Source organism: Acomys russatus, chromosome 8 (genome assembly GCF_903995435.1).
Source record: "Acomys russatus chromosome 8, mAcoRus1.1, whole genome shotgun sequence".
Taxonomy (NCBI): Eukaryota; Metazoa; Chordata; class Mammalia; order Rodentia; family Muridae; genus Acomys; species Acomys russatus.
This window is the reverse complement of record NC_067144.1, coordinates 47,243,578-47,270,978: the sequence shown is the minus strand read 5'-3', so window position 1 is coordinate 47,270,978 and position 27,401 is coordinate 47,243,578. Positions and strand designations below refer to the sequence as shown.

At 35.2% G+C, this 27,401-nt stretch overlaps 2 protein-coding genes across 4 annotated transcripts in view; one reads left to right on the top strand and one right to left on the bottom strand.

Annotated features, from left to right (window-relative positions):
- Positions 1-27,401, top strand: part of Cadm2 (cell adhesion molecule 2) — a 919,117-nt gene that overhangs the window by 881,778 nt on the left and 9,938 nt on the right. The window lies entirely within an intron of this gene.
- LOC127193207 (10 kDa heat shock protein, mitochondrial-like) lies at positions 1,919-27,348 on the bottom strand. The gene is given in 3 exon segments (XM_051150515.1): positions 1,919-2,068; positions 2,071-2,253; positions 27,223-27,348. Coding segments are annotated over 3 exon segments (459 nt in total).

The window sequence follows — 27,401 nt, the reverse complement described above, 5'->3', positions numbered from 1 at the left end:
TTTTAACTTAAATTATATGCATTCGCACGCAGTGTGTGAAAAAATGGCTTACAATGGAACTGTATACATGTTAAAGTCCTCCTCAAACTCAGCTCATAGCCCTATTCAAAGGGACATTTCACTCTTAATTTATTACAATAAGATGGTTTGACAGAATCCTTCTGTTGATATACATATTACCTTTTCATTGATGCTAATCCCTCAAGGCCTCAGACAGAACTGAGAGATTCTGCCCAATGTTTCTCCCTCATCACTTTTTCTTTTTTTGAATATTTATTTATTATGTATGCAATATGCTTCAGATCACATTCTAGATGGTTGTGAGACACCATATGGTTGCTGGGAATTGAACTCAGGACCTCTTAAAGAACGGTCAGCTCTTAACCGTTGAGCCATCTCTCCAGCTCCCCACATCACCTTCTGTCTGCTCACTTTACTACAGATCTTAACTGCTCTTTTTAAAGCATGCTATTTAAGTAAATGTCCCTACAAATCTCTAGGATATACTTGCCACCTTGTTCTCATTTTGACATCATACTCTGCTCCACAAGTTTTTACTAAAGCTTTCTTTGGTAACTCATTATAGACTTTGACCTGCTGAATTCCTAGCATCTTCATAGAGCTACATGTCACTTAAGACACAAAAATACAATGGTATAATATTTTTGCAAACAAAAATAGAGCAACAGTTACAAACAAAACTAAAGCCACACTAGAGATAAATGATGACATTAAATACATATGTATATATATATATATATATATATATGTGTGTGTGTGTGTGTGTGTGTGTGTGTGTGTGTGTGTGTGTGTGTGTGTGTAGTTCACCCTAAGTCATTATAGGATACCCTGTTTCAATGCCTAGCTGCTATTAATTAGATTGGTACAGTCACAGGAAGGTTGGGTTTCCATTTGAGTGTTGCCACCAGCTGCAAAACATCCATTTCCTCATAATTGATTCTCAAGTTTATTTGCAATGTTCCATGAGTCATAGCCTGCTGAAATGACTCATCATGTTTATGGGAACAACGTAAGGATAAAAGTTATGTTTGAATAATTTTGCCATATTGAATTTCAACTAAAAACATAGTTTCTTGGAAGTCATTTTAAGACAGCTTTTAGATATACAAATTTAATTAGATTTCAAATTTAAAAGCATTTTTCTTTATAAGAAGTAGGCAGTTCCAAAATGCTTAAAAGGAGGGACTACTTAAGTTAAATGCTGGTCCAGATTTTAGGAGTATACCAATGAATTTAAGTCTATCTCTACACTCAGGAGCATCCCGAAGAAGTGGATTCCTGAGATTTGAATTGCATGTCTTTACCTTTGTTAGTAGGGTGTGTATTGAATTCAGTTTCAGAAGCAGAATCATGTTTTATGACTTGCACTTCTTTGAGTGTTTAAAAACAATTGACCATTGTATAGAGGTTCCAAAGAACTAGAGTCCTGATGTCCACTTGGAGTTAGTCTTAGAAAGTTTATAATTTTTTATCACTGATTCATGGGAAATTATCATTTAACTGTCAAATATCATTTATTTACTTACTTGAATATACTAAAGAATTGCATGTACAAATGCACAGAGAAACATGTGTGTGCAGATGCCTCTGTGAATGCATGAACAGTGTGAGTGACAATGTGAAATGTCTTATTCTGTTACTATTCATCATATTAATTACAATGGCTGTTTCATGAGTCTAGATGAATCAATCAGTTATATAATTTTTTTCATTTACATTATTTTATTTGGAAATGTTTAACAGTACAATGAAACTGAACTTCAGAGATGGTAAATGTCATCAGTTTAGGCATCATCAGTTTATTATAAAAGGGAGAAAGTGAGATTATTTACATGATGAAATGGTTGAGAGCGTCAGCAGAATGGGCAGAGTCATGTGACACATTTCAACAGCGACTTCAGTCCACGTACTTTCCAAGGATGTCATGGTCTCTAAATAAGAAATAATCCTTGTCATCTAGAACTACTTTGGTGTCTCTATATTCTGGAAGAACTTGGTCTCCAACTTTCACGCTGACTGGTTAAATCTCTCCACTCTTTTTTTTTTTTTTGAGCCTGATTCCACAGCCACTACTGTTCCTTGCAATACTTTTCCTTGAGACTTTTCTGGAAGCATAATGCCACCTTTGGTTACAGTTTCGGCCACACTCCTTGCAACCAACACTCGGTCGAAGAGTTGGAGAAACTTTCTAAACGCTTGTTCAGCCGTGACTTGCCACCACAGCACCAGATTCTGCACTCAGACTGCCATTAGGAATAGAGTGCCTGTCTAGCATGCACAAGGTCTCAGGTTCAATTCCTAGTACCACAGTTATATAATTTTATTACTTCTCAGTTATCACATCTGTAAAATGATCTATCTAAAATAATCATACTTGGTGTCATCCTGATCATCATACCTAATGCACATTCATAGCCTAACAAAATATACAGTATGTTAACAGATTTCCTTTCCTAGCATTGTTTCTACATGCGGAAATGAAGAACTGAGTGATGTCATTCTTAAAGTATATCTGCACTAGACACAGATGGATGATTAGAGATATAATGAATTGCGAATGCTTATGACGACAGCCAGAAGGTCAAAGAATATAGTAAATTCTTCATGCTATGGTTTAATAGAAGACAAAACAGCCAGTGAGCAGGTGCATAGACATCCCCTAGACATGCCTTAAATGCCAACTAAAGAGATGGTTTTAGAACCCTGGAGAACTACTGAATAATGGGCATGGAGTGGTGCCTTGAGGATGAGTGTTCTTTAAAAATATTACAACTATAGCAGGTCTTTGTGAATGAAAAAAAAATGGTAAAGACATCTTGAGCATGTCTTAATTTAATTGATGAACATCCACATGAAAGGTAAGGTGGATTCGTGTGAGATTGGGGAAATCCAGAGAGAGAAGAGGAGAAGATGGGAATGTGTCAGAAAGATGAATAAGTTATCTTTTGTGGCGAGCAAAGGAAACAGAATAGATTTGGTAAAGAAGTGATACAAAGTTGAGAAAAGAGGTGACAGACAAGAGGATAAGTGTTAGACAAGAGTTTATGTTGGACTAAATATAACTATAGCAAATTATGCTATTGAACATTTTATCTCATTTTCTGGCCATTGGTAAGAAGACTGGGAAACATTTTTGTACTAATTGTTTCTGATTCAATCCTTAGTTCATGGCAGTTAAAAGGATGAGTGAATTATCCATGCTTCTTCAGCTAAGAATATAAATTTAAATTTCTGGCTCCTAGATTACAATTCTATTAGCTATACTTTGTTAGATATTTGAATTTCAGGGAAGATCTTGGAAGATGCCCAGACTTATAACTTTTGAGAGGAGTACTGGGAAAGGAAAGGGTAAAGCATTTTGTGAGTCAGCAACCTCAAAACTATGGCAACAGGAATGAGCACCAGGAAGAAAATAATTGGAAGTTGGACTCTCCGGAAACAATTATGTGCTTCTAGAAGATTCCTTTTCCTCCCCTCCCTCTCCCCTGACCCCTGACAAAAAATAAAAATAAAAAAAGTTCACACATGAATGTCAAAATTGTTACAGGCAGGTTTACTAATAAAGTTGTCTTGTTTTGACTAGCTAAACCTTGAACTCCTTTGTGGCTGTGCTCTTCTCGTAATTATGGCAGATGAAAGTAGCATTCAGCTTGTATTGTAATTAGCTAAACCTGAGGACCAAAAATAGTATGGTACTTTTTGTCTGACTCTGAAGTTTCATGTAGCTTTACAGGGAAAAAAGAAAGAATGACAGAGTTGGAATCTTGCAGTCACCAAACACAATGACCCACTTTATTTATTTATTTTTCTCATTTCTGGCTAAACATCTGAGGCTATTAACAGACAACTGGAGCTCTGTGGCTAGTTGTGAATTCTTATTCATCTTGTAATATTTATTGAATTGTTCTACCACATAGTTTCAGAGTCGCATGTCATCGGTGCATCTATTCTTGTCATGTGAAGTGGCCGTTATATATCAATATCAAAAAGCTTAGTCAGCTTGCTCAGATTCAAGCACATAAGTGCACCGAGAATTCAATAACCGAACTCTTTTTTTTTCTTTCATTGAAAATAGATTTGATTTTTATTTATATATCCTGATTACCATTTCCTGTCCTACTCCTTCCGGTTACCTCTAGTTTTACCTCTCATCCAGATCCGTCCCCTTTCTGTCTCAAAAAAAAAAAAAAAAAAAAAAAAAAAATACATCAGACTAGGACAAAACAAACAGAAATAGATGAACTAAAGGAAATGCACAAGAAACAAATATAGACAGAGAGGCCTACTCGTTTGCACACCCAGGAATCCCACAAAATTACAAATCAGAACCCATAGGTAAACGTTTTTATTTCCTCATATGAAGGAATGAGAGGAGAGCTGTACCCAGTCTTTGCTAATACATAGCTTGGACTGAGTCCAGAGCATTTCTATCTAACTGTCCCTAGGCCTAAGCCTGGAAGCTCTAGTCCCCATATAATCGCATCTTCTGTAAACCCACACCTTGAAGGCTTCAACTTCCGTCTTTCATCTGCTAACCTAGACCTAGAATGATTTTAGGCTCTAAAATTTACTGCTGAACAAACTTACCCTTTATAGTTCTTTCTGAACTATAGCTGGCTGGTTCAACTCAGCTGTTTTGCCTAAAAATTCCTCTCCAAGCTGACAAATTTTTTGTTTTTTATTTACGTATTCAGATTACATCTCAATTGTTATCCCATCACTGTATCCTCCCATTCCTCCCTCCCTCCCTCTTTCACCCTATTCTCCTGCTAGGGGGACCTCTTCCCCCACTATATGGTCATAGGCTATCAAGTCTCATCTTGGTAGCCTGCGTATTCTTTCTCTGAGTGCCACCAGGCCTCCACACCAAGGAGAAATCTGGGGCACCAGAGTTTATGTCAGATCAGTCCCCGCTCTCCTCATAACTGTGGAGAATGTCCTGACCATTGGCTAGACCCATGTTTATTGCTAGCAAGCCGACAAATTCAAACTGGCTTCTCTCTCCTTCTCACTGAGTTGCTCTGCTTGGAAAAACTGCCTTTGACCTCCACAAGCTGAATTGCAGCAATTTAACTGCACTCAAGGGAACTGCACCAAACTGTACTTTACTCTCAAATCCTACTGTACTCTCTCCATGAACTGCCTGCTCATGTCCTCCCCCTTCTCTCTCTCTCTCTCTCTCTCTCTCTCTCTCTCTCTCTCTCTCTCTCTCTCTCTGCTGCACTTAAGTCTCTTCTCTTTCTTTTTTGTTCTAGTAAGAGTTTGGCATATATTATCTCTAATTCAGTTAAATCTTTCTCTGATTCAACACTTTTTTCTGTTCCTCAGTAGACACCTTTGTTTGGGATTAAAGTTGTGTACTAAAGGCATGTCTGTATTCCAGCCAGAGGCATTAAAGCTGTGCTCTAAGGACTTGTCTGTATTCTAGACAGATCACACAGACCTAGGTCTTTGGATGTGATCCTTTGCCAGAGTAGTCATGTTGCTGGATTAAAATCCCTCTATACCTGTAGGGTTTAAAAAGAAAGAAAGAAAAAAGAGAGAATGTTTAAAAAGAAAAGAGAAAAATCCATGACAGAAAACGTTGAGACGAGGAACCTCTAAGGTGCCACTGAGTTTGTCTCCTGTTGGTCATCTACTGCTGGACGCGTGGCCTGCCCTTAAGAATAATTTGTTTCCTCAGTGAGACTCAATGGAAGGAAATGAACATGTTATTTCTAAGTTGTTGTCAAATGGAGCTAACTTCCAGGTTAGGGGCCAGACTGTGTTCACATTTCTTTTCAGCTCTAGGACCTAACTGTTGCAGACCTGTACAGGTCCAGTGAATGCTGCCTCTGTCCTTGTTGTGCTTAGTCCTATTGTGTTTTAGAAGGCATTTATTCCTGGGTGTCCTCCAGCAACCCTGACTCTTATACTCTTTCTGCCTTCTATGCCACAGGGTTCCCTGAGCTTTAAAACTCAGTGCATATTGCTAGCTCTGGGTCTCTGAATTTCTTCCCCTGTGCTGCCAGAGGAAGCTTTTCTAATGATAGTTGGGCAAGGCACTGATCTATGAGTATAGAAAATGTCACTAGGAGTCATTTCAGAGCCTGAACTCTTTTTCTAAGCTCAGAAACTCAATCTTATCCCATTTTCAGTGGACAAAAAAAATTATATATATATATATATATATATATATATATATATATATATATATATATATATATATAATAAACACTATGTAGCTATTTATAATTCTGACATTAAACCCAGAACAAATTCTTGAAATTTGTGGGGATTCCTGGGTGAACTAATGTATTGTCACATGAACATATGCTAATTTAAAATCTACACACAAAGCAATAGGATATTTAAATGTTATTATTAATTAAATATTATTAATAATTAATTTCACTATAATTAATTTATATCTCCCAAGTTATATTAAAATAGTGTTTTTATCAAGGAAGAATATTTTACAAATACATTGGTATTGCCAAAGGGTGACGTTAAAAAGTTTAAAGTAGGTGGATATAATAAGTATGGGTAGGGATAAATGTTCTTAAAATGATTTAAAAATTTCCAAATTATTTTAGGTTTTCTCCCTTACAGGGTTGGCCATTTTGAGGAAGTGAGATGTGGAATGAGGTCATTCCTTGATTACACTGTGGAAAAGCTTAATTACTAAGCTACAAAACTAGCATTTTTGTGTTTTGTTTTGTTTTCCTTTCAGCCGACAGATTCTTGTAACTTTCCATAGCTAGTCTTGAACTTGTGATGTTCCTCCTCAGCATCCAGTACAACTGGGATTACAGACATGTGTTATTCTGATTGGTATTTTTTATAAATAAATAAGCCAAGGCCACCATCAATTAAATAACAAAAATACTGTATGTTTAGGATATAAGGGTCCTGAATCTTAAGATAAGTAGAGTCAATTATCTTGGTGTATCTTGCCTATCAAGGTATGTGGTTAGGACTCTGAAACAAATTGCATCATTGCTTAATTTAGGCAATAAAATGAGGTTGAATGTGTTTGTCTGGAGATTTAAAAAAGCAGGACAGTGCAATAGCCCCATTTTAAGCAGCTGTTCTCATTTTCCTGACTTTCAAGTACTGCTATCAATTAAAATTCTGCACTGAGCATTTTCATTCAAAATTAAGACTGAACCAATTAAAAAACAATTTTCAATATTAAGGCTATATGTACAGTGTGTGTGTGTGTGTGTGTGTGTGTGTGTATGTGTGTACATAATCAAGAAGGAATAAAACTATGGCTGTGTAAATGTAATCACAGACACTGTAAATATAAATAATAAATGAAAGTATACATAATTAGAACTAGGAAACTACTTAAATCAATTATCCTAAGTCACAAAACCATCGTGGCCTATTTGTAAATGGATAAAGCCGGAGATATTTCAATAATAATTGATACATAGAGACAGGAGTGTTCAGCTAATTCAGAGTAACTTAATGTATCTTAAACCAGTTGATTTTCCTGATCTACATTCAAATGATTGGTCACCCCTCTATGGTTTTTTTTTTTTTTCTTTAGATTGCAACTATAACTTTTAGTTGAACTCTAATCAAAATCTAGAAATGAAATAGGCAACATATTGATATACTACATTATGGTTCTCACTCACTACCCCAGGAAGGCTAAACTCTCCCTTCAACCCAATTGGGACACTCAAACCAGATTGTGTTTGTTTGTTTGTTTGTTTGTTTGTTTGTTTGAATAAAGCTTGTAATTTGTCTGCCAGGTATCACATGTATATTAAGACTAAAGACAGCTGCTATTTAAAAGACATTTGTGTTATAGCTAAGACTACACAATGTGCATGTAAGAAGCAATTACGTAAAATAAAAAATGGACTTTCAGAGTGTAAGGAGGCTCTTTGTCTTTCAATAGCATCAGAACAGTAGCTAAACAGAACAACAACAACAACAACAACAAAAAGCCCACAAAACTTTAATGCATTTCAGGCGTATTGATTATGTAACAATATTATTAACAGCTTTGAAGAAACTAATGTAAAAAATCATTCATATATCCTTGAAACAAGTGCAAGGTACAACTGCCTCAACTCTGTACTTGTATATATAATATAAAACTTTTTATTATCAGGTAATTCAGGTGTGATCAAAAAGTTGTACTGTAACTAATTAATGTTTGGAACTACAATCTGAAATGAAATCCCTGTGCAACTTGGTTTAACAGTTACAACCTAGGATCTGACAGAACACTAACAGAAATAAAGCTACGCAAATACTTGATGAACAATTTTTGCAGAGCTATCTGTTTTCAAAGCAACAGACGTTTTTTTGCCCCAAATTCCCTTAATACCAGTCCTGCCTTTCTCATTCTCTTCAGATTACATTATTTTTTGAAAATATTTTAAATTTATTTTTTTCTATTTTAAAGATCACTCTATATCAACTTCTATCTATTTATTGGCCTTTATGTCTTATTTGAACATAATAGTATCCTCCCCAATTACAAATTCTAACTCACTTGTTCTCTGCATTATGCTGCCACCTATGTATTTATTCACAGTCAATTTACTTCATCTCGGTTGCTGTACATTTTTTCCTGATGATGTCCTCAGGTGACAACAGGCTTCTATGGCACCCCAGAAAGACACTTCACTAATCAAACACACAAAGTCACCTGCAGCGCTGAATGTTAGCATCTTTCCACTAATGATACTTGCCTTTCTCTAAGAATGTACAAACTTCTGTTGAGTTAGATAGAAATACTCTCTCCTATTAGTTCTCATTCATGCCCTTAGCTTCTAATTTATTGTAATATATACTACTGATACATGGGTTTAGGGATATTGAGAAAGTTTAGCAACACAAATGAGTGAAAGCATATAATATTTGTCTTCTGAGACTAGCTCAACTCAATATGAGTACATGTATTCAGATGTATATTTTTCTTTTTTTAAATATATGTTATTAATTTATTCATATTACATCTCAATTGTTATCCTATCCCTTGTATCCTCCCATTTCTTCCTCCCTCCCATTTTCCCCTTACTTCCCTCCCCTATGACTGTGACTAAGGGGGACCTCGTTCCCCTTTATAGGCTCATAGGGTATCAAGTCTCTTCTTGGTAGTCTGCTATCCTCCTCTGAGTGCCACCAGGTCTCCCCCTCCAGGGGAAGTGGTCAAATATGGGGCACCAGAGTTCATGTGAAAGTCAGACCCCTCTCTCCACTCATCTGTGAAGAAGGTCCTGTCCATTGGCTAGATCCGGGTAGGGATTTGAAGTTTACTGCATGTATAGTCGTTGCTTGGTGCCATAGTTTGAGCAGGACCCCTGGGCCCAGATCTACTTGTCATATGTTCTTGTAGATTTCTAGGACCCTATGGATCCTTCTATTTCCCCATTCTCCCATGCTTCTCCACCCAGAGTCCCAATAGGATGTCCTTCCCTCTGTCCCACTTTCCTGGTAAGTGAAGACTTTCATTGGGCATGCCCCTTGGGCTACTGTCCAGATATAAGTGAGTATATACCATTTGATTATGCTTCTGGGTTAACTCACTCATTATGGTCATTTCTAGTTCAATCCATTTGTTCACAAATTTTGGAAATTCCTGGAGATGGCTCAGCCATTAAAGGCTAGGCTCACAACCATAAATATAGGAAATTCCTTGTTTTTAATAGCTGAGTAGTATTCCATAGTGTAAATGTACCACAGTTTCTTTATCCAATCTTCTACTGAGGGACACTTAGGCTGTTTCCATGTTCTGTCTGGAATATACCCAGAAGATTCTCCAGCACACAACAAGATGTATATATTTTCAAAGTGGAAACAAATACTTGCCAGACACTCAATCTTTCATCTCCTTGATCACAGAGAATAATCTCCAGATACTTCAAAACAAATTTCTGCTATGTATACGTTTCTAAGATCATGGTATTTGGTGTATTAGTAGTGACACAATTTTCTTTATTTCCCTCTCTCACTAAACTTAAACCATCTTTGTAGTTGTGAGTATATGTGTGATGTGATGTGTGTGTGTGTGTGTGTGTGTGTGTGTGTGTGTAGTGTGTTGTGTAGTCTGCTTCTGTTTGGATGCGTCTGTGCATGTCTTCAGGTATGCATATATGTGAGTGCCAATATAGGCCAGAGCTTGGTATGTGAATTTTTCCTGTTTGTACTTCTTCCTTATTCCCTGAAGCATATCTCTCAGTCAATCATAGAGCTGGCAATATGGTTAATCTCTCTACCTATCTTGCTACAGAAATGCCCTGTCTCAGTCTTTGTAGTCTGGAATTACATGGCAGATGTCATGACTACATGGTAGTCAGCAGGGTTCTGAAACTCACAACTCAGTCTTCACACTGGTACAGCAAATGCTTCAACGAATGCATCATCTCCTATGTCCTTCACTGTCTTCTATCTCAGATATCTGGTGTGTCCTTGAAACTTACACATGCCCGGCCACTGTGTTATGTCAGGCCTTTTATCTCTTAGCTTGGCAAATGTTGAATGGCTCTAATAATAATTTCTTCAAAGCTACTTTTTTTTCCAGTGTAGACACAGGACTTGTTAGGTTGCAATTATGATCAGTTTGCTACCATGAAATAAAATACAAATATTTAGCATGGCATATAAGGATATTCACACTCTGCCCTCAGTTCAAGTCTTGGGAAGCAAGGTTCATAATTTTTTTCCATTAATTTATTTACTTTACATCGATTATTTTCTGGTTATTTGGTTGATTGGTACCTACTTTCCTGAGTTCATTATTATATATTTTGGAGATTAACCTTCTGTTGCATGCAAAGTTGGTGAAGATCTTTTTTCTGTTGGTAGGCTGCTGTTTGTCCTACTGATAGTGTCCTTTCAATTTCATGAGGTCTCATTTTCTAATTGTTGATCTTAGAGCCTGAGCTGTTGGTGTTCTGTTTGAAAACTGTCTCTTGTGCCATTGAGTTCAAAGCTGTTCCTCACTTTCTATTCTGTTAGATTTAGTTAATCCGGTTTTATATTGAGGTCTCTGATCCACTGAGACTTCCGTTTTGTGCAGGGCAATGGATATGGATCTAACTACATTCTTCCATATTCACACATCCAGTTAGAACAGCTGCATTTGTTGTTGGTTGCATGGTTTTAACTTCTTTGTCAAAAATCAAGTGTTCATAGGCATGAGGGTTTATTTCTTGGCCTTCAATTCATTTCCATTGATCAACCTGTATGTTTTTATGTGAATACCATGCAGTTTTATTTCTATTGCTCTGTAATACAACTTGAAATCAGAGATGGTGATACCTCCAGAAGTTATTTTATTGTATAAGATTGTTTTAGCTATCCTCGTTTGTTTGTTTGTTTGTTTGAATATGAAGGTGAGAATTGTCCTTTCAAAGTTTGTTAAAGAAATATGTTGGCGTTTTGATGGGAATTGCATTGCATATGTAGATTGTTTTTGGTAAGATATCCATTTTTACTGCTAATCTTACCTATCCATGAATGTGGAAGATTTTCATCTCCTGATATTTTCTTCAATTTCTTTCTTCAGAGATTTTAATTTGTCATACAGGTGTTTCACTGTGTGATAGTTTATATTTGTTGTGGCTATAGTGAAGGATATTGTTTCCCTAATTTTTTGTTAGCCCATTTATTGTTTTTATAAAAGATGGCTACTGATTTTTTTTAAGTTAAATTTGTGTCCAACCACTTTGTTGAAAGTGTTTTTCAACTGTAAGATTTCTATGGTAGAATTTTGGGGGTTACTTATGTACACCTTCATACCACCTGCAAATTGTGCTATTTTGACTTCTTCCTTTGCAATTTGTATCCCTTGATTTACTTTAATTATCTTATTGCTCTAGCTAGAACTTCAAGTACTATATTGGTAGATGCAGAGTAAGAGTGGCCACCCTTGTTCAGTCCTTGATTTTATTGGAATTGATTTGTTTCTCTCCATTTAGTTTGATGCTTAGAATTAGTTACAGCCTCCTAAACCTGCCTATTTGCACAAATATTCTATAAATATATAGAACAATTTTGATATTGTTTGACAAATATTGTTTCTAGAATTTAAACCTGACCTCTCTGATTTTTGTGGCATCTTACTGAAAACTCTTTCTCTTTCTCTCTGTCTCTCTGTCTCTTTCTCTCTGTCTCTTTGTCTCTGTCTCTCTATCTCTCTGTCTGTCTGTCTACCTCTCTCTTTCCCCCTCTGTTTTTATCTCTCTCTTTAACACACACACACACGAACACACAAACATTAATTACCACTTTTAATGCTAGATCTTCTAGGTTTCATGTTGCTGTCAGCCTCAAATTAATTTCTCATTTCTCCTGCCCCTAAATGTATCCTGTAGCAATCAGCACAAGATATACCAAACCACCATTTCAGAAGAATTCATGGGAGACCAATTCATATGTAGTTGGATCAGTTTCCCATCAAGCAGCCTCTGACGGATCTACATATTAGCCTGCAAAAGTGAAAGCAGTGCTGCACTAGAGCCCACATTCCATCCACAGTTCTCTCATATATCAACTAGTCTCTCATACCCTTTGACAACTGTTTCGATGGTTAGAGTGCCACTCAGTGGTACTCTAAACATCATCATGGGTATTAGGGTTCCTATTATTGCCTCTTAGTCCTTTTGGTAGAATCTCTTTTCCTTTCCTTTCTGTGTTTTCACATTTCATTACAGCTATCAAAATAAATAATTTTTATATTAATAATATTCCAAGAAGTTAGTTTCAATGTTTAAAGCTGGATAATTGACACCTAGAACTTCAAATTTAGAGTCTTAAATTGCAAACGTAATATTTATATCTATATGATTTTTTTTTTGTTGTTTACTACCACTGGTAACAGGCATTTAAGGGTCTTTGTTAGAAAGGACATTTTGACTAGGAATGTGGAAGCAGAATAGTAATATTATATTTTTATTTGTTTCCTTATTTATTTCCATAGTTTTCAGTCTTTAAGACTATGGTTTCTTTAAGATAATGCAAGAACAAGGACTTAAGTGCTGCAAATGTACTAAGTTCCATAGAACCAGCATTGCAGTGAGGGAGAGCAGGGAGGGGAGCCAGTTGGCCTTGCTGTTTTCATGATGATGTAAGTCACTTACTGTTCCAAAAGTCCTCCTGGAAGCTTATAATTACTCAATTATATTGGCCGCTAATGCCTAGAATTGTCCCGTTTCTTTCTTCTTCATAGAGACATGCATTTCTCCACCTTCTTTACAAAATAGTTACTGGAGCACATACTGAGGGTACTATTAAAGCAATCCCCAAACCCTATGTTGTTACATAGGGTACATTTTTGTACATTAAAATTTATGCTTAACTATCACTTTCTTCCAGAAAATAAATACTTTTAGGCTTATGCTTTTGTTAGATTTAAGTGCAGTTGTTTGCTATGTAGGCTTGTTCTTGCTTTGACCAATATTTGATTTCATGTGTTTTTCCTCCAATCATAATGCAGCAATATTAACAATACTGATACTGTTGTTTTTAATTATGTGATTTAACCATGTTAAGGCCTTTAAACTCATTAAGCCAGTAGAGTAAATGCTATTATTATTTTCATTTTATCCAGAGCAAGAGAGGTTTTATTGTCAGTTGCATTAAAAATCTGGGCTGCAGAAATGGTTCAGCTGGTAAAGGCACTAGGCACAGTCTCACAGGCTGAGTTTAATCCCCAAAACCACATTGCCTAAGTAGAGACATGGCTTCTGGGAGCTGTCCTCTGACTTCCATGTGCCCACTGTAGTACTCATCACACTGCCAAAATAAATAATGAATAAATACATAAGTAAGTGCAAAAAAAAATCTAAACCCAAATACTATATTATAAACAGCACTCTTTTACTGATTTATCCGGATTGATTTTCTTGTTCAAAGTCCAATTTGTTTCACTGGAATTCAGTTGAATACTGAGTATAAATTAGGCAAGGCAAAATAAATACTATTTGGTTAGGAATATTTATTACAGAGCATAGTATTATGTCAAAAACTTTTAAGAATCTACTTGGATTCTGAAGTATCCTCTGTTTTACATGCTAGCTAACGCAACGTTTCTTTTGTCTTTTAAACTACTACACATTGTACTTAAAATTTTTGCATCTGGCCTTTGTAAGTGTATTTTCCTAAAATTTAATATGGTTATCAACTACAATTATTCATTTTAGCATGTATGGACACTATTGGGTTTTACCATTATATTTTCACGCAAATGTACTACTTAATATTTTCTTTATTTGCTTTCTCTACTGTTGCTTTTCAACCTCTCCCATTCTTACTTGTCCCATTTTGTTTGCTTATGATTTCTTGTCACACACATTCCATTCCCCTCCTTTGCTATGCTATCTGTCCCTTTAGACCCTCCTTTCCATCTTAGAGTCGCTTTCCTACTATATTCACATATATAAATAAAATTCTAGCTTCGTCATATGAGAGACAGCGCGAAGTATCTACCTGTCTTTTGAGTAAAAATATTTAACGCATCATGTTATACAAGCTTTGTTATTCAAATCCATACAATTATTATTAATATTATTACTATTTTTTATTATTATTAATTTAAGAAGATTTATTTGGATGATTTATAATGAGCAAAGATTTGGCTTCCTAAGAGATTTAGCACTTTGAGAAGGTAATGCCTCATGAGTCACTATCAAAGATTTGGTATGCTGTCAGGTCATGAGTGAAGTGGAGATGCTATTAAGCGTCCTGCATGCACAGGACAACACTCAGGACAAAAAAATATTCCCACCTAAAAATGTGTTAGTTCTGCCAAGAGAGCAAAATTCCCAGCCTAGGTAGCCTTAGGTGACTTTATGTTGGCATGAAAATGACTGCTGGGCTGGTTTTGTTTTTGTTTTTGTTTTTGTTTTTTCTTTCTTCTTTTTTTTTTTTTTTTTAGCAGAGCAAAGTGGTTTCTTTCACCTTTGTTATTCCCCTTCTGCACTCCCTCCAGTGTCTTCTACCATACTCATTATCATTGTAAGTAGAAATTCATGTACTAAGCTTACTTATTCTTTAAGTCCTAAAAATGTAATAATGGCAGTGACTGATAGAACACTTGGGAAATTTTCAACCAAATACTTCTAAGTTTTCAATGCCCTTGTTATACTGTTGGCATTTTTTGTTGTTGTTGTTGTTGTTGTTAAACAAATATCCAGACTTCATTTATCAAAGATTGACTTTTGTATAATGTAAAAAAACATCTATATGCTCTCTTAATTTCCAGTCCCTTTAGATGTAGTTTTATGTCATCAAGAACAAGTTACTGGCTGATATGAAATTAGGTTTGCCTTCTTCAAATAGTTTGAGCACAATTGTCATTTAGTAAAATAAACTTGACTCCATTATTTGCTAATGTCTTCCTTAACAAGTATAAGATTAGACCACATCTCACAAATTCCCACTGGGCAGCACTTAAGAAGTGAGTGATATTTCAGTCCGCCTAAGCCAAGTAATCCCAAATGTAAGTAATTTACAAGACGGCATCAGGGACTGTTAGAATAGACATATTGCAATATGTCACTGGAAATCAGCATCTCCCCACATGTTTGATCAACAGCCAGATGGAAGCTTTTATCACATTTATCTAATCTGAAATACACATGGTAATTACTGTGGACCTTTGATTCAAGCCCTTATTAGTGTCTCAGGAGAAGTCAGAAAATGAGTTTGTCAGTTGCAGACTGTTGTAGTCATGACCCTCTGGGTAGGATTTACATCTATCACTGCCTAGGCGAAAGTGCTGCTGCAAATCACTTGTTCCTCCAGGATGGGAGGGTGAAACAGAAGCTTAGTGAGCTTGTGTGAGAGGAGAAAGAACACAATATAGAATTTATGCTGTTGAAGAAATGTTCTCTCCCGTGCATGGCAAATGAGGGGAGTGGAACGGAAGCTGTATCCACAATATCTCCAAACTGACAGACAAAAATAGAGGTTTAAAGAAATGCTCATAACTTTCTGACGTGCAACAAGGCATTGTGACCCGCTCCCCTTACATTTGTGCAAAATAATGGATACACTTTCCTGTGTCAGTGATAGGAGGGAAATATTGACAAGTCTGTTCTTCTAAATTTTCTAACTAGGAGAATAATATGCATAAAAATATTGAAATAGTATGACCAGTACAAATGCATATGAATGATTGCTGGAGAAGAAAGGGAAGGGAAGCCTTCAATGCATGTTTGCAGATCCAGAATACGACACTATTAAATTTATCACTTATGTTAGTGCTATTTTATTTTAAATAAAAAGGGATGAACATATATGTATGTACCTATCATTATATAGCTGAAAAAAAATATATATATATACATATATTGACATTTTCAAGGAAAAATTTAAGCCTTACTGGAAAATGAATATAACAGGTTTCTATATCCTAGTAGAGCTTAAGAAATCATTCCGTGGTCCTGGGGAAATGACTTACAGATTAAGAGTACATGGTGATCTTCCAGAGGACACATCTCTGCCACTGTCATGGAAAGGTTACAATCTCCTGTAATTCCACCTCCAAGGCATGTGACTCCCTACTATGGCCTCTGTGGGCAGCAGCCTCACAAGTGCACACACAGATACACAAATAATTAAAACAAAAGTAAATAAAAGATAATTTTATTGAGATATAGTCAAGTAATAACATATTCTTAAATGAATTTAAATGTTATTACTTGATTAAAATTATATTTATAGCTATTAATATTGTCCTAATTGAATTGCTTATGATTTTACACTATTACATACAATAATAAATTAATTAGTTAAAATAATATCCATTAAATTAAATTATGTTAAAATCAAAACGCTAATTCAAGAGCATAAAAACAACCTGACAATTACATATGTTTATTTATTTATTTGTTTATTTCAGTGTGTCTGTATTTGAGAGAGAAACAGAGAGGAGAGGGAGAGAGAGAGAGAGAGAGAGAGAGAGAGAGAGAGAGAGAGAGAGAGAGAGAGAGAAAGAGAGAGAGAGATAGTACAAACAAAGAAGAGCAAGGAGGCATACACATCCCAAGGTACCTCTGAAGGTCAGAGGACAAATCCCATGTCTGTTCTCTCCTGCTACCTTATGGGGCATGAGTTTTGAAAATCTGATTGTTTATGTTTTAATATATGGTAAGATAGAAATGACAAATATTTATTCCAGAGACAGGAATGAATAATCATATTAAATGTGAAAGGATAAAATATACAATGAATTTTGTGTGATTTTAAAAATATTTAATTTTTTGTCATTTTATGGCTGGAGTGCCTACACTCAAAGTACGTATGTGGAAATCAGAGGACAACTTTGAGAACTCAGGGCTCACTTGAGTTCTGATTGTCAAACTGAGATCATCAAGCTTCTTAGTAAATTCATTTAGTTAGCTACACAGCCATCTTGCTGGCCCTACCAAAATTATTCCAACTTATTGATGTTTAGTTTTTAAAAAATGTTTTACATATACATTTGCATTATTACACAAATATAAAATAAACTACCTACATCAAGAAGAACCACAAAACAGTCAGGAATTATATTTGTTACCCTCATTGTGTTTTGGCCATTTGTATTTGGCAACCTGGAAGGAAACATCTTTCCCTTCGTGCTGAGCCTAAAATTCTGAATATAAAACAATATCTATCGTATCTCATCTCTATCAACTTATAACATCTATCCAGAACTAAGAGCATGTTACCCTCTACACAACTAAGCTTAATTGTAAAACCAAACAATCTGGTCTTCAACTCCATCAGACACTTGAGAAGGAAGAAAATTAATTTTCTGAGTAAACAGGAAGTGTATGTTAACAGCTTCCAAAGTGAAAAAATATGTCGTAAACTGTTTGCTGCCTGAACAGTCACCCAAAACTCTTTATAATGTTGGAGCATCTTCTTCAGCCTCTTCAGCCTCCTGGAGCAATCTATCTGACAGACATATTTGTGAGGCGGGAACTATTGAGGACTTGCTTACACTGTCTTGGCAGAGTTTGGCCATCGACTCTGCCTGCATCCAAGCTTGCCCATTTTTAGACAGAATTCTGTCCGTAGCTGGAACAATGAAATTTTGCCCAGTTTGTCATATTTGAAGCCATTTCCATAAGGAGGTAGACTTTATAACCTCCACCTTGAACAAAGTTTCTTCTCTAAACTGCATTTGTACTGCTCACATATATAAATATAAAGGGTTTTATCATCAAAAAAATCTGCAACACTCTTGGGTATTAGGTATCACATCAAAAATGCTTTCCAGCCTGCAAAATAGTTACCAATATGATATAAAGCTAGTTTAATTTTGCCAGTTAACATTATCATTTGCTCTATTTTAAATGGTCTCATTCAGTTATGACCTTTAATTTCAATATTTGGTCTATAAAGTGCTGTGTGACAAATGTTAAAATTGAAATATTAAATTTTATATATATATATATTAGGAATTTATATCTAGTGCTGTTTAATAGTGTTGTAGAACAAAACAGTAGATACTGCCTTTGAATAAACTTGTAAAGGCAGAATTAATGTATTGGCATGCCTGTGACTTATCAATATTTAATACCATTTCCTACAAGGAAAGAATTTGTTAGAGTTAAGTCATTACATTTTGTATACTTTTTTCTTTTTGTTTTTATTTTATGTCTATGCGTGTTCTGCATGGGTATGTACATGCATCAAATGCATGCCTGGAACACAGGGTGGCCTGAAAGAGGAATTACATTCTCTGGAAGTGGAGTTACAGAAGACTGTGATATTCCAGGTGCATGCTGGGAACAGGCAGCTCTCTTAACCCTTTGGTTATCTCTTTAACCTCTGTGTTCTTACTTACTACATTTTTTTAAAGACACACAGTATTAATTTATGAAGTATACAAATTTATTTTATACTTAATGGAAATCACTGTTATTATTTATTTATTGTACATTTCTTATGAACTTTCATTTGTTAAGACAGTTGGGGGTTTACTATTCTTTCGTAGACATGTTGTTAAAATTAGTGTCCGTGTCACTGGAGTAATTGTCTAGTTATAAAGTTTTTAATGTTGAAACTATCATAGCTTCTAACATTAAATATATAACATAGTACATAACTAAATAATGGAAATAATGTTATATATCTGAGCATTAGTTTGACTTGAATTTTATACTCAGAAATTTCTTAGAATTCGTGTTATAAATATTACTGTATTCAATTATGTCCCCTTTCATCTTTTCCATACTACTTTATAGACTGATGAACAACTTATGGTCTTGTACTTCTTACTAATTCAGTTGCATTAATTCATTTTCATTATATAAATGTCTGAGGATGGCTGACATTATAACAAATATAAGTTTGATTTGTTCATTATTCTGGAAGTATAAGCTATAGAAGTAGAAGTCTATATGAGGTCACCCTAATGCCATCTGATTCCCCTTTTGTCACAGAAAACTATGAGCTCCTATGGGCATCCTGATGTGTCTGTTTTCTGTCCTTTTTCTTACGAAACTCCTGGCATCCAATCATAGAGATGTTTCATTATGGACCTTATCTAAACTTCAGCATTTTATAAAGACCTAACTTCTAAACACTTTCATTAAATTAAATCTCCATCTTTTACTGACAACTGGCTTTGAAGAATAAACTAGTACATTAGTACTAGGGCCCAATCCATTCCAGTTTTATGAGAAATTTTAGAATTAATTATTTATGGAACATACTAAGAGAATACACATAGTGCATTTAAGAGAAGTGAATAAGGGGAAATTCAGACAAAGTTGCTATTTGGTGTTATGTTATAACATCTGCAGTAAACCGCAAAGGTAGCACACTGCAGGGATGAGCTCACAATTCGAAGAGGGAAAGCTCCTTTGGATTATTTCTTCTCTGTTATTGGCTAGACAAGGAGTTAGGCTTAATGCACAGTAAGCATTGCCTGTCCTGTTAACAAAATTTCCTCTCATGAAAAATATGCTTATTCCAGATTAACTCAAGCCTTGATTTTTTTTTTAAACTTGTTTTGTTTTGCTTTTTAAGTCATGGTCTTCCTGTATAACTCTGGCTGGCTGGCCTAAAACTCACTATGTAGAATTGTTTGACCTCAAACTCAGAGTAATCTGAATGCTACTACCTCTGCCTTCTAAGTACTAATGTGTGACACTACAGCACATGGCCAATTTCTAGCTTTAACTTGAGAAATTGTACCCTCATGTATGACAGCAAAACCATTTGCTATTTATTAACATACCTACCAGGTAGGTTATTAAACTGGTAAATATATAGTACAGCTACAGTCATTTGCTTGATGAATACAATGGGTTTCTATCCTTTTAGCAATTTTTAAATTATTTTATTTTTGTACATATACATTTATATTATTACACATATATACAATAGATTACATATGACAAGACAAACCATGACACAATCAGGAATTATATAAATGTTACATTCTTAGTGTTTTGGCTATTTGTATTTGACAGCCTTGAAGAAAACATCTTTCCTATCTTGGTGCATCTAAATTTCTGAATGTAAATCAATCTCCATCACATATTATCATTATCAACTTAGAACACCTATCTAGACCTAAAAAAATCTTAATGCCTTAACAATTAAGCTTCATTGTGAAACTAAGCTACCTGGTCTTCAACTCCCTCAGAGCCTTGAGGAGTACACTTGATTATCGGAGTGTGCTGGGAGCGCAGGTTAGTAGCTTTCCAAATGAAAAGATGACAGGGACAGTTTTCTACCTGAATAGTTACCCAAGACTCTCTATAACATTGTGGCATCTTCTTCAGCCTTCTGGCCCAATATATATGACAGACATATTCGTGAGGCAGGAACTATTGAGGACTTGCTTATCCTGTTTTGGAAGAGTTTGGCCATCGACTCTGCCTGCATCCCAGCTTGCCCTTTTTTAAGGCAGAATTCTATCTATGGTAGAAATGAGGACTTTTACCCCAGTGGCTAGTTTGCCACATTTGAAGCTATCTCCATAAGGAGGTTCTTTGATGCTCAGCATCTTCTTTGAGGTAGGCTTGGTGTTGCCAGGAGTTAACCTGTCTCATTGTCAATGAATCTTTAAAGTAATAAAACACTTTAAATGCCATATTCTGCATGTCTCTGGTGTTTTTGAAGACCTTGTCTTTCTATAGAGTCATATCTATCTGCTGTACCTAGGATGAATGTTCATGGGATAAAAATAGACTAGTGATTGACATGACCATGATTTAATCTACTAACATTTAATTTGTATAACATTTCTCCTAAACTGCTTGATAGCCCTTTCAAAGAATTGGAAGTAAACCTTGTATTATAATTGAGTATATGGTTATAATAACTCATTAAAATATATATTATATATATATATATAATGTGTGTGAAGATTAATCTTACCTTTGAATTCTATACCACTGTATCTAGAATTTATTTTTCATCTATACACAAAATTATATATCAATGAATTAAAAATATCTAGTGAGTGATAATTGAGGCATTAAGTTTAGGAGCAGATTCACTAATCTACTTTTTTGCTCTATCTTCCTTGTATATTTCTATATTCCCTCTTCTTTCTTTTCAACCACTTTCTCCAAACAGGATGTCAATGTTCAGTATGCTGCAAGGAATGCATCCTGTCAGGTCTGGTCCAATGTCAGTGTCTGGTTCTAAATCCAGCCTTAATTGCTCCATGCATCACCATACCTTTTATACTCTTATAATTTTCAGATTGTATAATGCTTGTGAGAAATTATATGCTTTTAGCAAATTTCATTCATTCTTTGAGAATTTTGTACATGCATGGAATGAATTTTGATCACATTTACCACGATTCCATTCTTAATTCCCCCTAGAAACTCACTTGCAGCAGCTGTCTCTCAGCTTCATGCTCTCTTTTAATTGCACACAGAGCTGAGTCAGGGCTGTCCTTGTGGGATTGTGTGTAGAATCACCCACAGAAGCATGAGCAGTCCAAATGGAGTCCCTTCCATTGCTAATGATAATATTACTATTAAATATGCATTATCAATTTTATAGGACATGTGTTGAATGACACTTGGGTTTATCTGACATCTCATAAGATTTAAGGACAATTTTCTTCTGATACATTGTTATTCTGTTTCATAGAAATATACATTGAAGTAGAAAGAGATCACATAGCTTATTGGGTGGATGGCTAGCATAAAGAAGACTAGTCAGGACAAAACGAGAGAAATTTAATTTCTATCTAAGGAACATTAAGACTTTTATATTTAAAAAATTCAAATAAAAAATGTGTTACTTCCCCATAATGGTATGTAAAGTAGATATATGCATGTAATTATTATATATACATATATTTATTCATAATAATACATATATTTAGCCAATACATTTCATAGTAAGTCATTCATGATTATTGAAAATTTTAATATAGTCAATATAACTTGTTATCAAAATAAACATTTAATTAATACAATTTAATTTACTTCTCTGAATTAATAATACATATTTCAAGGATGACTGATTTTACAAAGGATAATATTTTATTTAAATGATTGATTCTAGTTTATTCACATATTAAAATGAATATTTTTCCAATGAATGATCATTTCTTACATTTCAATGGTTTAGTTTTAAAAGACAATCATTTTTGCCAGTGCACATCTGTGAAAATCCATTGGCACAAAATAAAGCATTAGGGTAAAGTGGGGTCTGAAAAACATTCCTGTTTTTAAATGTTTACATTCTTGTCATCATTTGTAAGCATTATAAAATCCGACCTTATTTTTAAAATCCACTTGAAAAACTTTCTTCTTATTCTAATTACAATTATTCTTGTGTCCTTTGTGTATTTTTGTTGAGTGTCGGAAATGTACTTTGTGCCCCATTGTATGGGTTTTGGAATAATTGCATTCAATTTATTTAACCACCACTTTCCTTACAACTACATTCATTAATCTATTTAAACTTACATAGAATACGTTGCCAAAATAGGCATATGCCAGTGTCATTAATCTGTCATTTGTCTTCCTTCGCAATGGTTGTTTGCCTATATTCATTTTTTGTTTGTAAGCTGAAGCTAGTAATATACAAAGGGTAAGCTGCTGTTGATCTCAAAGGCAGAAAAGATCTAGTTAGAGAAAAAAAAAAAAAAAAGGAAACACAATAAACTTACTTTGAAAGGGTCAAACAATTTCTAACAGTAAAAGAATTATTAATGTATACGATGAGCATGAGTATTGTCCTTCCTCAATAAAGCCAGTTAGTGTTACTAAATACAGGCATGCCAATAATTCCTAACGGCAAGAGGATCATTATTTTCCCATCCTATTCACTGAGTATTTACAAAAAGACACATATATATACAGATAGTGTCTAATGTCTATACTAGAAGATATCAGACTCCAATAACAATATAATATTTTGGTTTTGGTTGTCTTATTAAAAAATAGAAATGCATTGCTGAAGCTTTGCCAGAATGATAGGAGTGCTGGAAAGAAGGCGCTGGAAGAATTGCTTATGGTGCCCTTTCTGTTTCGGAGCTGGGACATTCTCACTGGTTCTTCATTTTAGAGCAACAAGAGAGTTCTGTGGGGTGATTTCATAAGGATGATAGTTCCATTAATGAAGCAACAGCCCTGGTGATGTAGCCATCTCCAAAATTCTCCACCTCCCAATATAATCATCATAAGACTGTTTAAAATTTAGTATGTTCCTTTTAAGAGGGCACACACATTTATATTATAGCAAAGTTCATGTAAACTATCTTTTAACAAAACTCTTTTGGGAAAAACAGAGTGGATATGTCCTATTAATTAATAAGGAAACTAAAAGAAATGTCAGATTTAAACTGGAACTTGGACCTTATGATTCTGAGTGATATGTCTTTTCAGATCGTCACTGATTTTTAAAGGTACTAGTATTTAATTCAGGAAAATTAGACTTGGGTCGGGTTCTTAAAGGGTAGTTTATCTACCTTCTCCTAGCAGCGAAAGGTTTTCCCTTAATCACCTAGGAAATCCGAAATGCATTCCTTTCTTTGACTCTAGTCGCCTTATCACACAGGCAATCTTCTGGCAGGTTCTTCTCTTCCTTTCTAGAGGACAGTGCTAAAGAGGCTGAGCCATTCTGTGAAGAGCTCTTGGCACTAATGGCTGCACTACTCAAAAAGTTGAGAGTCCTTGCTGGAGCTGCACAGTTCTTCAAAGTTGAGACATTTCCTCCCTTAAAGGAGTTAAAAAAAAAAAAAACCAACTGGAGTTCACTAGAGAGAATGAGCAGTAAAAGGAAAAAAATGATGCTAGAAAATTTTTCTAAAAATACAAATATTATTTGATGGAACATGCCTCATTTAAATTTTTATACTCATGGACAAATAGAGAATCTATTTTATTCATGTCTCATAATTTTATTGCATCTTAAAATGTGAAAATTAACCAAGTCAATTGTTATATAATTAAAATAACAACTCATTGGGAAAATGTTAAGAAAGTGCAGTTCTTATAAGAAAGAATGCACACCAGAGTATGTGAAATTATTATAGAATGTAGTAACATCATTTCAGATTTTCATCAGCTTAAAAAGAAACCAAATTGGATCATATATAACCTAAGCATCATGGCACTTTAAAATGCAATAAAATAATAATAACAGCAGTTAAATTTATAACTATCAAAATCCCTATGGATAGGAGGTCTCATACAGAGAAGCGCATAGCTATGCAACATTTTTGGTACAGAATGCCTCAAAGTGTCAGTCTGTAGGTTTGGTGTTAGGGAGCACTCCCCAGGCATGCTTCCCTTTTCCAGTGTGAAGCAAGGGTGAGCAAAGGGCTCCCTTTCCACCCCATTAGTTCTGTTACTGCCATCTGGCACCACACCCTAGAGCAATGAGTCTGCTGCGCCATGGATTAAAACATTTAAAGCATGCTCAAAATTAACCTTTTCTCTTCATAAATTAATTATCTTGGTCCTTTTCTAATAGCGATGGAGGACTGACTAACCCTGGACTTTTGTCTCATATGAGCTTGATGTGGAAATAAGGTTGTAATAATAGAATCATAAAAAGGAAGGCTACTTTTTTCTAATCCTGAGATTTACTTTGTCTAATAGTGAAAATCTGTTTCATGTTACAGTCTTAATATAGAGCTCATAAATTTAAAGTCATATATAGCTTTTTTGTATTTGTTTTTTATTATAAAACAGGCTCTTTCTTTGTAGCCCAGCTAAACTTCCTGCTTCATCTTCCTAGCTATTAAAGTTATAAACATATGGCACCACACCTGACTCATATATACTATATCTATCAAAAAAGATATGTAAGCCATGTACACAAGTTTATTTATATTTATATTTATTAATATTTTATATGTTTTATTCATTAGAGGTTGAGCTTAAGCACTTTGTCAAAAAGCACAATTGTATTAAAAATAAGAATATAATAGGTGGCTCTTTGGCAAAGATTTATATTGTTTTCCTTAGAGACTTTACAAATGCCATATAGTACCAAATAGCAATGTATTTTACCTATAAAAATTTGTAATTATCTCTTATTTTTTAACATGATGTGCCTCCTTGTGAAGCATAAATCTTTTTAGATGAGGAAACGTAGCCTTATAAGTACACAGGAAAATGCAAATTTAATGTTAAACCAAACTATAATGAACAATAATTGAATGAAAAATCTGATGAGTGCTGTTTACTTAACACCCACTTCTGAACCAGTTCAAATAGAGGCAGTATTATTATGATTTCTTATCAGAAAAGACCAGTACTCCAGCACACGAGTACATATATCTTGGAATTCAACGTAACAATTTAACATTATCCTTCCATCCACTTCATTTGCTGGGTACTTGGAAGTATTAGTGTTAAGATTATATTATAAATGCATAGTACATTTATATTTTGAAAATTTACGTCTTTAAGTATGGAAATTAATCTCTATGGATAGATAAGCTCTTAAACTAAATATTTTTGTTGAAAGTAGCATGGTTGTAGTAATAATTTAGATCAGGAATTTGCATATGGAGGAAAGAGAACGTGGTACAGGATGAAGCAACACTAGCTGAGGATGGACAGACATCTGAAAATGCAAGTATGAGGAAGGATTCAAAGCCACACAGGACCTCTGTCAGTTCTGCGCTCAGAGTGGGCAGAATCTGAGCTGTCTGAGAAACTGAATTTCATTATTACTTGTGAACTTTCCAAACATAGTTTCCTAAAGCTCTTCCATAGTTAACCCGGTTTTGTGTCTAAAATTACTATGAATATCTGAGTCAACAGCTTTGAACAAAACATACATTTATAATATAAGCCCTGAACAATTTAAAGCCCAACAAAAATACCCTCTTGTTGCATCCTAACTCATCAAATTTCCATCAGGTTATTTTCAACAATCTCATAATCCTCTATTATTAGTGCTTTCCACACCATTCAACTCCTTCCTTAGCCGTTTACCATGCTTCTCAGTTGCCATCCACAGTAAGTGGTAGCCCACTAGACCTAATTCTGTCTGAAGCCGTGATTCATGAAGCCTGACTTCCCACATCTTCTTTTTATGTTTTTAGCAGCAATATGTTTATTGATTTTATTTATATTTATTTTTAATTCTAATTTGTTATAATATTTTCAGATTACATCCCAATTGTTATCCCCTTGCTTGTATCTTCCCTTTCCCACTCTCACACCCTCTTCTTCCCTGTTCCCCTCTCCTAGACCTCTGACAGAAGGGGACCTCCTCCTCCACAATAGGACCACAGCCTATCAAGTCTCATCCTGATTGACTGCTTCCACTTCCTCTGTGTGTTGCCAGGCCTCCCCACCAAGGAGAAGTGATCAGATTTATATCCGACACCCTTTTGACCCAATGCATTAGACATGAGACTGTAACTCAATTCTAATTACTTTAAGTTTATAATTTTTAATAACTTATTCACATCACATTCTGATTGCTACCTCCTGGTTTGAATCTTCCCGGCCCCACACTTTTCCGCTCTACTCCCCTCCCCTACTCCTCAGAGGAGGGTGGATTCGTGTGTGTGGGAGGGAGCCTGAATCTTCTCCATTTGTGTCTGCAAGGACACCACACCGAGGAGAAGTGATCAAATCATGGGCTCCAGAGTTCGTGTTAGAGACATGAGCCCTGTTTACCCTTCACCCCCTCTATGTGGGGAGTGAGCTCTCCACCTGGTACATCTGAACAGGAGGTCTAGGTTCACTGCATGCAGTGTCCTTGGTTGGTGCACTACATTGTGCAGTGGCCCCTGAGTCCACATCCACCCACCTTGATGGTCTCGTTGTGGAGCTGACTCCTGACCCTTACGGGTCCATCCATCCTCCCATTCTTCCATACTGCTGCAGTCATAGCATCTGTCCCAGTCCCCTCCACGTGAATTCTCTCAGAGAACATCTATGTTGGGCTAATATAGTGTAATACTATCATCCACATTTTCTTAAATATCA